General features: G+C 36.8%; 1 protein-coding gene across 6 annotated transcripts in view; it reads right to left on the bottom strand.

Annotated features, from left to right (window-relative positions):
• Nucleotides 1–240: 240 nt before the first annotated feature.
• OTUD4 (OTU deubiquitinase 4) overlaps nucleotides 241–13,363 on the bottom strand; it is a 51,197-nt gene continuing 38,074 nt past the window's right edge. For all 6 annotated transcript variants that reach the window (XM_054486726.1, XM_054486725.1, XM_054486724.1 and 3 more), the window contains exons 14-21: nucleotides 12,847–13,009; nucleotides 10,885–11,008; nucleotides 10,523–10,578; nucleotides 9,940–10,020; nucleotides 8,767–8,905; nucleotides 7,951–8,211; nucleotides 6,526–6,566; nucleotides 241–5,238 (exon numbers count right to left, since the gene is read on the bottom strand). In XM_054486726.1, the coding sequence (XP_054342701.1) occupies nucleotides 4,018–5,238; nucleotides 6,526–6,566; nucleotides 7,951–8,211; nucleotides 8,767–8,905; nucleotides 9,940–10,020; nucleotides 10,523–10,578; nucleotides 10,885–11,008; nucleotides 12,847–13,009 (2,086 nt within the window). In that variant the 3' untranslated portion in view covers nucleotides 241–4,017. The remainder of the gene's footprint in view (nucleotides 5,239–6,525; nucleotides 6,567–7,950; nucleotides 8,212–8,766; nucleotides 8,906–9,939; nucleotides 10,021–10,522; nucleotides 10,579–10,884; nucleotides 11,009–12,846; nucleotides 13,010–13,363) is intronic.

Raw genomic sequence — 13,363 nt, forward strand, 5'->3', positions numbered from 1 at the left:
CTTACTAGTTGCATAACCCTAAGCAAGTAATTTGGCCTCAATTTCATTATATAAAGTAGGGAAAATTACAGTACCCATAGATTATAAATTCTACATGGCTTTTAGTTGCATGCACGAGAATTGTCTTCTAGCTGGAAAAATGTCATGGAAATCATTTATTTTAAGGAGTTTACAAAAATTCTTAAGATCTACATGCTATATTACCTGGTTAACCCTGGAACCAAAGAATCACAAGCAGAATCAAGAGACAAAATTTAATATATGCACACAGTTTTATATATAATGCAGCATCACACCATGTAGGGCATTTACTCTTATTTTATACATTCAGATATGTTTGAAACACTTCTTAAGGCTACAAAACAGAACATAGAAAAATAAACAGGAATATATTCAACACTTACAAAAAGTGATATGATAAAGAATATAAAGTACTAGTTTCCTTTTAACACTTCAAAAGATATGTATATATACTTTTTTTTACAAGTAACATCACAAATGATCACATCTTCACATGCTCTTAAAGTATTATTTGTACTCAGTGTAAGGCTATTATCGTTTTTCATACATAAAATTTTCTAGCTCTGTAACACAATGCAATTTTTAATCCATTCAAGTAAGTTCAACCCCAAAGTTGCCGCTTCCCAGCATTAACATGCACCCACCCCTCTTCCAAGATTTTCTAAAACTTCTATTTCGGGGAGAAAGACCTCTTTTAAAAAATAATCCCAATTAGCTGGAGAGTAAATGGCTGACACTAGTAGCAAAACCTTAGTTATTTGAAAATAACATATTGGAAATGAGACATTATTAGGATTTTAAACAAACAATAGCATTTAGATATAAAGTAGGAAACAAAATACAGTAAACAGAAATAGTGTAGCCAAATATGCATTCTCTTCAGCTACACTAGAGTGGACCTTGCTTAGTACCCTTAAGTAAAAGACAAAACATTTACCTCATCTAAAAAAGGTAAAACGAAAGAGGCAAAAATAAATATTGCTAGTTTCTAGGATGGCTGAATGTTTTCTAAACCAGAAATGGTTAGAAAGGAACTTTATTGCACCAAGTCAATCATAAGCAAGTTTGCAGTTCACAGGCATTTTAATTCAACCTTGAGTCACAAAGGAAACAACACACTGCAAGAATACAGTCTGCATTAAATAAGATATATCAGCATTGTGGTCTGGGAAAACCTACGCTTGCCAGGACAAGGCAGGGTCTGAGCTTAGGTCTGCCATGAAAATGAATTTGTGGGTTATCAGTAAACAGTATGAGGACTACACAGATGCCAGCATCCTGCTGCCAAGGAGACATGGGGCAAGAGTTGAAGATTTATTTGAGAAGAAATGAAGAGACATACACAACACCAAAGGGAAAGGGGGCTGGAATCAAGTTCAGCCAAAGCACCTAACACAAAAAACAGGTGAGCTTTGGTCAGTCTGTTCTTCAGAATATGTATGATCATAATAATATGGTGAAGTTTCATAATTTCCAACTCAAAAATACAAATGATCCTCACTTCTATACTTTTGCCTCTATTCTCTTATAAAGAAATATGTCAACATACAGTATGACAAACAATTAAAATGAAGGACAAAAGCTTGCTTAGCCTTAGTTTGACCTCAGCATAAGGCAAAAATCCCCTGGACTAATTAATACATTTAAAAACAAACTTAAAGGAAAAAAGCGAAACCAACCTTCATGCAAAGATTAATTTTAAAACTATCAAAAGTCAGTTCTTTTATTCCAGAGGTCACTGAGAAAAGTACCATCTGCTAAAATTCTCTTTCAAGCACTTCTTCCATCATATCCTAGAGGTGAGATATGGGAAACAGAAAGCAAATCAGTGTTTCCTTCAGGAGCTATATTCTGTTACTCGATTGAGGTAAGACAAAGTGACAATGAAGATATGAACAGTATTTCCTTCCAATTTTTAAACATTTTCAGAAACTGAGATCAAACCCCAGTCAATAAAATGCAGGACACTAGAAGCAACAACTTATTTTGGACTCCTGAGATCAAACACATTGAACTTTCAAATCTGGTGTTTATATCAAAATGTGATTTTCATTAAAATCAGGTAAGCTAGTCCTACATAAAAAAGCATGAGCGGAAAGTGGAGGACCCTCTATCTTCTCATTCCTTAACTGAGCCACTGATGTTAAGAAAAAAATGGCTTAAGCGGTACCTTCAACAACTATTCTAGTTTAGAAGGTGACAACAAATTCCTTTCAATAGGTTCTCTCAAAAAATGTTTTCCACACAACCATCCCAGTCTTTACAATTTTTTACCTAGCACCATCAAAATAAAATGTTATCTTTCAAAGTGCTCTCTAAAATCCTGTTAAATTATCTAAATGCTAATCACTACTCAAATCAGCAGTTACACAGACGTTAAGTAACTGAAACAGCACAGAGGTAAATAACCATTATTACAGTACAGTGGCGATTCACTGAGCCCAGCTGGCATCCAAACATTCCCATAGGTTATCAGAGAACCCAGAAAACTCATCTGTTTCAGTTTGTCAAATTCAAGTGAATTGTATTTTCTTAAGTAATTTGCTTTACAAAAAAAGAAAGTCACCGCATCTGGTTTTGGCTAGGTATATTACACATGGCATGCAAAGAGAAATTACTACTGTGTTATTTGCATAGCACTCAAACTTCCTGATCAGAAGATAATCTCAACATAATAAAAGAGTGGATTTTCACATTGGTATGTACAAATAAAGAATATAAGCTACAGTTATTTTTACAAAATAACACAGATGAATGAATACTGTGTTAATTCAGAGTTCAATCTCCAAATGAGAACAGAGTGCAACATGCAAAGGGAACCTCTAGTGAATACTGCAAAGACTGGAAGAAAGCAGAATGGATGATGTTACCTACCTAAGAGTAACAAGCTATAAAATACAAAGCAAAACCATTTTCTAGCAGCATCCTCTAGAAAAGAACTGGAAGTCACAATCATATTATCTTCTATACAATAGTTCCAGCCCTGACAAGTAGAACATGCAAGTGTAAAGTGAAAGTGATACACAACCAATGGTGCAAGGTGGGGGGGGGAACACAACAACTCTAGAAACCTGTCAAGCTAAAAATTTTTAACATTTCTTCTCACAAAATATTTAGAATCTGTCAGTGCATTAGTGTTAAAGTGGCATTAAAAAAACTTCTGCAGTTCTAACTGATGCAGATTATTTTCAAAATGCATAGCATCTACATTTCTTTCGAGTAGGCACCATGATATTTACACCAGTGCTAAGAATTCTTGGTGGAAACAGCCATTTCATTGGATTTCCTACTATTCTTCTATGCAATCTCAACAAATACCAAAATTCAAAAATATACCTTATGAATATTAAAAGAACTATATACAACATTGCTAAGACACAGTTAATAGGCTGCCTTATGTGAATATTAAAGAGAAGACATTATTCAAGTTTGACAGATATTGAGATGAAAGGCCTTTGGGTTGGAAGCATTTTAAAAGACAACAGTGTTTTAGGCTGAGAATTGTTTGAGCCCAGTTTATGACTAAGGCATTGCATAATAAAATATACATTTCTATTTGGTGCAACGTTATGTTTGGAATCTATAGTGTGTCAAATGGTATATTTTCTTGTCACTTTAGTAAACACTATAAAGCACACATTTCCAACATTTGAAATCAAACTTATAAACTTATAAGGAAAAAAGCCAAACACTAAATCTATAATGTTTTATATTAAGCTGTTTATAAAAAATACTTTAACAAACTTTTCTACTTTTTACGGGGACAGTCACTTGATAAATAAACAGATTCTGAATGAAGAAAACTGGCAATGCCAGGAATTAACCTGCCCCCTTGAACTCATGTCCAAAATGTCTTGTCCAGTATGGGAGTGAAGGTAAGGGGGCTGGGGAGAGGAAAGAGTTCCAACTGGGGTTTTTACTTTATTATATTTTTTTAAAGCCTTCAGAAACATTCCACCTAAGAGTTTCTGTTAGAAAATACTTCGGCAACAACCATCAAGTGTGCTGTCCCCTATGGCCATCTCCCATCCCTGATCTCCTCCTATCTCCCCTAAATGGTCGTCCTCTGACATTTCGATGGTACTGATAACCTTCATCCCGACTTCTGCTTGGCTGTCCTTTCCAGGACTCCTCACTTCTCACATGTTGATATCCGCCCCTACCAGAATAGCCCCAATCACTTTTGTACTTCCTGCTTCCGTAAGTTTGATTATAGAACTGCTTGGATCTACCACTTCTCAAAATATTAGACACTTCATTTTCATCTTCTGAACTCTCTTCTTTTGGTCTTTGCACTCTGCTATCCACAGAGTTGGCCCCAGGGCTGACCACATCAGCAGCAGTCTTAGGATCTTTTACTTTTTCTGTTTTTTCTTTCAGACTTTGAATGGTCCTTTTAGGTTCAAGTTCAACAGGCACAGTTTCTCTCTCTCTGTTTAGAATCTGAGTGGGAGGATGAGCCTTTCCCTCTGCTACAGGAGGGATGGAAGCCAATGCCATATCTGCCTTTCGTGTCTGGGAAGATTGCTCTGTCCGGCCTTCGTCTGGCTTACTGCTCACACTTGCTTCAGGGAGAGAATGCACATGTTCACCCCTGGCTTCTGGAAACTCATCTACTGTTGAAACTGAACCACAATCTTTAGACAGATCCAGATTTTCCAGAGACAGATCCAATTCTCCTTTTTCATCAGAGGGCAGAACAATATTCTGCCTCATTACTGGATTTTCTATGAATCCCTGAAAAGGGTACCCATACCAAACATGAGGAAAGAAAGGAGGTGCAATAGGAACTGGGCCTAAGAATGGATTGGGTCCAAAAGATGGTTGAGGGAACATACTCTTGCTACTAAGTGACTCTTCATAATCAGCATGCAGAAGCTGCCCAGGGGTCTCAGATTCAAGATCAGCCTGGTAAGACAATTGTCCATGACTTTCAGACACCTGAGATGGAGGGATAACCAGAGGTGAAGAAAATGTCGGCGGTCCAATCTCTGGCTGTGGCATTTGACCATTAACACTGGCCTCAGTCTGCATAGGAAAGTGGGCATCAGTACAGGTACAATCACTTTCATTCTGAGCAGCAGGAGCCTCTTGGAACCAGGGATTATGAGGATAAACAGGGACAGGGACCTTTGGGTACATCCTGCAGGCTGCCAGGTAGGCCTGGTGCAGAGGGTACAGGTAAGAATGTGGGGCCCACATAGGACAACTGTAGGCCTAAAGAGACAAAAAACAGTTAAATAAAAGAGGAGAAAAAAGAGAGGTTTGGGCGGATATCAATCTACAAGTACTAGGGTCAAGGTTAAGTTTCTCATGCCTACAAAGACCATATAATCTATAGTCCAAATACTAAATCACTGTGATAACCAACATGAAAATGAATTACAAAATTCACTGCTTTAAGACTCCATTGCTTGCTCCTGTCCTAAAAACAATCTGAAGTCCTCATAGGTTGATAGGAGATAGTATCTCCATCACTGACTGTTTAGCCAGACCTGCATTCACATTCGGGCTCTACCACTAACTCACTGTGTGACCCCATGCAGGCCAGTTAACATCTGAATTTGTTTTACAGGGAAAATACCAGTGTAAGAGCAGATTATCTCCAATGTCAGGACTTCGCAATCCTAGGAGCCCCCAAGAGTACTCCAAATGTAAGGATTAAGTTAGACCTCTAATCAGGGAGGGATAATGTTGAAAATTAAATATTCCAAATCCTCTGCAAGAGTTCAGCTAAAAACCAAAATATGAAGAAAGTATAACCAGCTAATTGGCTAACCAATTAAAATCAACATTAAATAAATTAAAATTAAGCAATGCAGCAGATGGTAAAATAATCAAGTTTCTTTTTATGAAAGTGGTCAGCAGGCTAAGGTAGGGCACTTCATTTCATAGTTTAACTGTCTAGAACCCACAAAAACTAATCTAGGACAGGAGAAAACCTAACATTTAACAAGGATGGAGTTCTCCAACCTAAGAAAAGCTATTTCTAGGCTGACCACTTCCCAAAGGATACCTCTGCTCTTCTAGTCAACAACCACACTATCTTACATAGGAGGATGTACGTGTTATTTCCTTTGATCTTTTCAATAATGGAGGCAGGTAAAGAATATTACCCCCATTCCATAAATGAAAAAAAGCTAGGCCCAGATACACTACATGGCTTGCCCAGGAAAATTCAGCTAAAGAGTGATGGAGCAGAACTTCAAGCCCAGATTTACATCTAATTAATTCCCCAGCGAGGGCATTTCCACTAGGCTGCCCAAAGATGCAGCTATGTCTTAAATATACTCACAGGTTAAGCCATCACCAGTTAAGACAAAAAGTAAGTAAAACTGGAGCCTCTACTAGCACCAAAAACAAACGATATAGTACCGAAAATGCTGGTTTTTAAAATGAGATTTAGTAAACTTTAGGTTACTGACTGACAGGATAAGAGTTAACACTAGTAATAATTTAAAACACTATTAATGAATAACTTTTAAGATGATAAAATGTAAATACCTTCACACCAAGATTGAAGAAGAATCGAAGAATATTCTTATCTAAAAATAAAGTAATCGCTTGTTAAAATTATATATCTACAGAGATTTTTTTAAATCATCCTCATTAAATATACAGTTCTAAAAACAATTTTACCTACTATAATTGTTTTCTCTAGCCTGTGATACAAAACATAGATAAAAACTGTAATATAACACAACCCAAAAACAGGTTGTTCCCAAAGGTTAATTCCAGATTCAATATGCTTTGTCTGTTAGCATATAAATCCCAAAATGGCTTAGATTTGAAATTTTTATCTTATTAAAACTGAATCTGGGTAAAGGACATTCAGGTGGCTTTCTTTCTCAACTTTTCTGGGGGTTTAAAAATTAGGAAATAAAAATGTTGAGGAGAATGGTAAAATCAACATAAAACCTAACTTATTAGTAGCATCATTCACAGGATAATATTCTTCCAAGTATTCATTTGCCATAAGCCAGTTACTCATAGACACAAACATCAAACTACTAACTAATAAAACAAAAACATCCACATAAATCCAGGTAAACAGCATATAGTAGTCAGTGCATTACTCAAATTTACGGATATAAAATTGTGGAAACTAAAAATGAGGGAGGGGTAAATTCCTTAAAAATAAAGAGGGAAAGCAAATTTTAAAAGAATTTTTTAAACAAAAATAAGACATAATATAGTACTTTAACAGCCACTACATACTATATTTGTTTTTCTCTGTAACTTTTTCATGGATGCATGTCTTAGTTCTGAAATGCAGACCAGTGTTGATAAAGCTCCATAGTGTTTAGGTATCTAATTAGTGAAATTATTATTATCTTAATTCAGAATGGTTTCAAGTCCATTTATGTAAAAACACAGAAGGAGTTATCATTACTAAGCATACTAGCATTAACAAGTATGTTAGAAACATTAAAAAAAAAAGTTCTGGGCCAGGTGCGGTGGCTCACGCCTGTAAACCCAGCACTTCGGGAGGCCAAGGCAGGCAGATTACGAGGTCGGGAGATCGAGACCATCCTGGCTAACACAGTGAAACCCCTTCTCTACTAAAAAATACAAAAAATTAGCCAGGCCTGGTGGCATGCGCCTGTAGTCCCAGCTACTCAGGATGCTGAAGTGGGAGAATTGCTTGAATCTGGGAGGCGGAGGTTGCAGTGAGCCGAGATCACACCATTGCACTCCAGCCCAGGTGACAGAGAGAGACTCCGTCTTAAAAAAAAAAAAAAAAAATTGTAATAGATTTTCTAATAAGCTGAAACAAGAATGACTAACTAACAGCTAAACCTTTGCTGTCCTTCCCATCCTTGAGCTTACTAAGAAACCAGACCTCTGACCTCTACTTACATCTCTTCATTTCTTACTACGCTTGTTTGGACTTGATAAAGTCGATTTGAACTTGGAGAAGGAGCTCACCTTTAGGTAGGTCCTCCCCAGTCTGACACAGTGAATAAGGTGGTACAATGGCTCGATCTCCCTTTTCATTACAAGGAAACCCAGGATAGAGTGGGTCTTGATAAAGGCTCAATGTCTGAGGCAAAGGCATCAAGGGCTGGTTAACTGCCTGTATTGACACAGGAACTGGAGAGGGTGTTAAATGAGCTTGGGATACAGCAGAATCAGGTCCAGTGGTCAAAGTCTGTGTCACTGACAAAACGGGAATTGGAGCAGGGACACCTACAAAAGAGAAGAAAAGGAATCAAAATGACAAAAGATGAAAATCTCTACAAATATGCTTACATTAACCTATAAAGAATGCTGTATAACTGATATAGCCAATCTAAAGTAGTACCTTTTAATATCAACCAAGAGCCCTCCTGGACACAAAGAAGGAAATATGCCCAGGACACAAGCTCTGAGTCAACGTCTTCTAACAGTAGCTCTTGCAGGCACGTGTAGGACATGGGGCTGGTAAGGGGTTCATTACAGGGCCATAAAGAGCTGGCCCATGAAGGAAGCATCAAACCGTGGTGCTAATTAGTGCTGAGCAACCAAAGCAACCAGCTCAAACATCATGCTCCTGAGACTATGAGGGCATATGTCAGATGAATACAACACCAAATGAACATGGTCTTTCCACACTGGAAGCAGAGCAAAGCAGAGTATCACAGAAAGCTCTGTGAGGCTCCACACACCTAATCCTGCTCGGAGGTCAAACTTTCACTCAAGAATTTGAAGTCTCTGACTAGAAAGGCATTTTGGCTGGCTAGATTTTCTAAACCCTTCTCTAACCTGTTGGTCCAAAAGTTGTAGGTTCACTTGGCCAGGCTGGCACAGTGGCTGGTAAAGAAGGCACCGCAGGAGTTAGATGTACCTCTGGAGAAACTAGAAGGGGAGCTGGATTTGACAAAGACACATGTTCTGCTGGCTTCTTCAAGAAACGGGTGAGTGGGGGAAGACAGGAAAAGACAAGAGGTCATTTTGCTTTAACACTATTTCTAACCACCAGATACATATTGAGTTGCCTGCCTTTTATACAAATGAAGTACAAATAGCCCTTATAGTCTTAGAAATATAAGAAAAACACACAGTAGCTAAAGACAATATGCAAACAAATTTGATCCTAACCAAGGGTTGCCTACCAACAAGAATTGTATTTTTTAATATAGACAGGGTTTCACCCTGTTGCCCAGGCTAGTTTCAAAACTCTTGGGCTCAAGTGATCTGCCCGCCTTGGCATCCCAAAGTGCTGGAATTACAGGTATGAGCCACCGCACCTATCCACTAGCAGAGTTAAATACAACACAATACTTTTAAGGCAAGTGAGCAAAATCATTGAAATCTTGAAATTCATTATTATTTAGAAAAACTCCTCATACAACTATATGCTTTCTTAACAATATAAAGAATGTTGGTTGAAAGGCATTTAACATTTAACTTTCTCTACTCTTGTATTAGGATCAAGAACTAAAATGTCTGCTAGAACACAGGTTCATCATGAAATTTGTAAATTGGTATTTTTTTAATGTATAGTTTTCAAACCTTTTCAATCAGTACATTCCCTCCCATCTGTGAAATAACTGATGCAGACAACTCTTTTAAATTTTGAAATAAAGCAGAAATTCAGTTTCCCTTCAAAAATCTAATTTTCAAGTAAATCTACCAAAGTAATACAAAGTATCAAATATAACGGTAACAAATATAAATATATTCAAAGTCAATTCAAAAGAATGGTCTCAATCACCAGAAAATGGTGGTTATTTCTATAACATTCCATAAATATCGAGAACATTCTAGACTAACATCAGAATACATTTAAAAATCATAACCACAGCCAAACTGTGAAGCTAGAAAAAATTCTCCCATTTCCCATACTGATGTTTTCTGTTTTTAAATGATCCTATATACAGAGCAAAGAAACCCAGAGAGTGGAGCATTCAATGTTACATGCAACAATACACTTACTTGTTCTGCAGGAGAAGGGCACTCTAACTTCTTCGACTTTGATGGTGACGAAACTGTTGCATATTTATCATCAGTAATATTCTTTGGAAGCAAAAAAGAAGCGAAGTTTTGTATTTCAGAGACCCACATTCTGGAATAATTGATGGTTTCCTTTTATAATTCACCCTACCTGTATCTGACAGAACCCTCTAACCACTGAGTATTTTTTCCACTTATATGTTATCTTCAACAGGTAGGCTAACTTTGCCTGAACATCTTTATTACATCAAACTACTGGGCAGTTTTCATTGGAGGCAAGGCTTCAAATAGTATACATTTCTCCTTTAAAAACATCACTCTAGAGGGACAGAGAATAAAGGCTACTTTCTAACAATTCAGGCAGGGCACCCTAATGTACCTTGAAGAAACTGTCATAATTTGTGAGTGACTTCTCAATCCCCATCATCTTTTCCCTGCTTTTCTACTTTCCTAATACACAGCTATAAAATTTTGAAATTATTTTCACCTTCTTCCACTTCTTCCTACTGTATTATCACAGTATTAAGGAAAAAGAAAAGATGCAAGTAGTGTTTAAAACTTTTACCTCCAATGTGCTTGGTTCGGGTCTTTTATCCAACTGACTATGTCCATGAATAGAGTCTGTAGCAGATCAAGATTAAAAAAGACAGCATAAGCCACCAGTCATGTCTGAACACAGAAGAACAAAATATGAAGATAGAAAAAGCCAAAAGTATTATTTGAACCACGTTTAGTCAGTGAAAATGTAGTTTTTAGAATAGCATTTAACATACTTTAGCTTGAGTCAATACTTGTCTGCAGCATTCAAAATATGTGACATTAGATAAACTACTTAATTTAAAAAGTGTTCTTTCCCAAATATATGACATTAAGCCAGTCATCTGAAGAGATCTCTAGCATCTGCTTTCTAATGATGAGATAACTTACCTTTGTCTTTTCGTTCTTCTGTATCCATTCTCCGCCTGCTTCCTTTTCTATCGCTTACATGTGATGATTTTCTCTGGACACATGGATTGCTACTCTGAGAAGCTGACTGACTGACTGATGAGCTCTTTAAAATGAACAAAACCCAACATTTTCTGTTAAAGATTTACCCACAAATACATGAACAAATTCTGTAATTAATCTTACTCTTCATCATATATCTAAAATCTTAAAATTCACAGCCCTGTATTTTTAACTGAAACTAAAGACGACAGAATCTAGGGTCCATAATTAATTATACACCCTAGATTAATAGTCTTATGGCTCAGTTGAAAGGATTAAGCAATCAGATTTCAACTTAGATTAGTACACTTAATCTTCATATCCCTATTTCAGGAAGCCACTGACCAAATCTTTACCCTACAACTTTTCTTTCAAAAACAACAACATCTTCTGTGCCAACCTTCCAAAAAAGTCATTGTAGCGCCATATTTTTTGGTGGGGAGTTGGGGAGATCTTAAGTGCAAATTAGCAAATATAGTGCACTAGGATTCTTATCACTGAAATGCTTACTGTCAGCAAATCACTTAAACTCCGCATGAGATCAGGGACTGAAATAAGTCAGGTTTTTAAGCTAAATTATCACTGAAGGTTCTAGGTTCCTGTTTTGGCATTCTAAATAAATGTTCCACACAGCTAAGAGGAGGATCTCAGCCCTCTCTAACAGGAGTTTTCTAGAAAACAAATCTGAGCCACTATCAAAAGCAATCAGTATCAAACTCCTTAGTCTAAAAATGATGAGTACGAAGGACCCCATTCTTAACAAGAAAGAAATTTCACAATCTGTACCCACATGACAGTAGTTGTACATTTACAATTCACTAACTGAAAAATGCATAATGGTATGAATACAAGCTTAAACAATTTGTAGTTGTTATTTATATAATAACACATATGACATGAGAGATAAATGTACTTAGCACATAAACAATGCTTATTTATGTACGGATTTGGGCACTTCAATTATTCCTAAATGGATTCGGCACTTCTTCCAGTAATTCCTAAACTCCAATGCCTGTGCCAGATTAAACTGCTATTCCAGATCACCTGTTTTCAACTGAGCTCCTCCTCAAGTCTCTAAGGAAGTCCACAGAGACCAGAAGACAGACCTGAGTGTGTGGGGCTTTAATGTTTTATACTGGTATACTGGGTAACCTCCCGTACAGTCCATTATTTATTTAATCTACTCTAAAGAGAGAAAGTGTCCAACCACCATTCTGGATCATAGGTCATTTGGGTACTACTTACCAAGATGTAAAAGACCACAGGCACATGCTCCCAGACATGAGAATGAATTAGGTACCCCTCCTCTGTGCTGCCAACAAACCCACCTCACAGAGCACATACTTCATTCTACATGAGAACAGTTTTCCCTTCTGACTTTCCAAAAAGAATTAAGAAACCTGAAGGTAGAGAACACTTCTTTTATCAGAGAAGCATCCATCACAGCCCACTGCCTGACATATGGAGAAAGGACAAAGCCACAGGATGACATGTGCTAACACCTCCAACAGCAAACACCCTGAAAGACAGCTCTCAAAAGGGCTTCCTGATTTTACACATACATCTTGTAACAGATTAACTAAATCATGAACCTCTACTACATAGTACTTTTGCTAACAAATTAAACACGTTTTAGTTCAAAAGAAAACACTAAACACTACAAGTGAACAAACCAGTTTACTTGCCTCAACTCTATCATCAACCTTTTAGTAATATCTCTAGGTCTAGAGATATTACTAAATATGTGAAAAGGAAAAATAGGAAAAATGTGAAAAATGTGATCTTTAATGTATTTAGAGTTTAAAAATTATTAGTTTACCCTTGGGAACTATGGCTTAATCTAAAAACTGTATTAAGAGAAACTTCTATATAATGACTTTTAAACTGTCTTTTCATACATACGGAAAGGGCTGGGAAAGCCTGTTCATCTCTGTTCTGAATCTCATAGAGTAAACGGGATTCTTCTATAGCTTGCTTCTCTCTGCGCTCTTCTGGGGAAAGGCCGAAATAGTTAGATTCTCGACTTGTGTGATCAAAATCCTCAACTCTTTCACGATCAGGTTTTCTGTCAAATAAAACATTCTTGTCAGAAAATAATTAAATAGATAAATAAAACATTCTTGTCAAAAAAAAAAACTGTACTGAGTACCTAAAACAAAATGATCTATTTTGCAATACAAACATTTTACTAATTTAGCTACACTGACACTTCAGAACATTTGGCAGCCTGGTTAATAAATGTTTAGCAAATGGAAGCTCCTGCAGCATTAGCCTACCTTACAGAGAGTCAAGAAGACAAACAGCAATGGGAGGTAGAGGGGAAAAGAAAAAAAAACTCATTTCCAAATGATACAAAAATGAGTGAGCACTGTATATACTTGTTATACCATATTCCAATATTTTCATTAAGAATTAATTC

The sequence above is a fragment of the Pongo pygmaeus genome, chromosome 3, assembly GCF_028885625.2.
Source record: "Pongo pygmaeus isolate AG05252 chromosome 3, NHGRI_mPonPyg2-v2.0_pri, whole genome shotgun sequence".
NCBI classification, from domain to species: domain Eukaryota; kingdom Metazoa; phylum Chordata; class Mammalia; order Primates; family Hominidae; genus Pongo; species Pongo pygmaeus.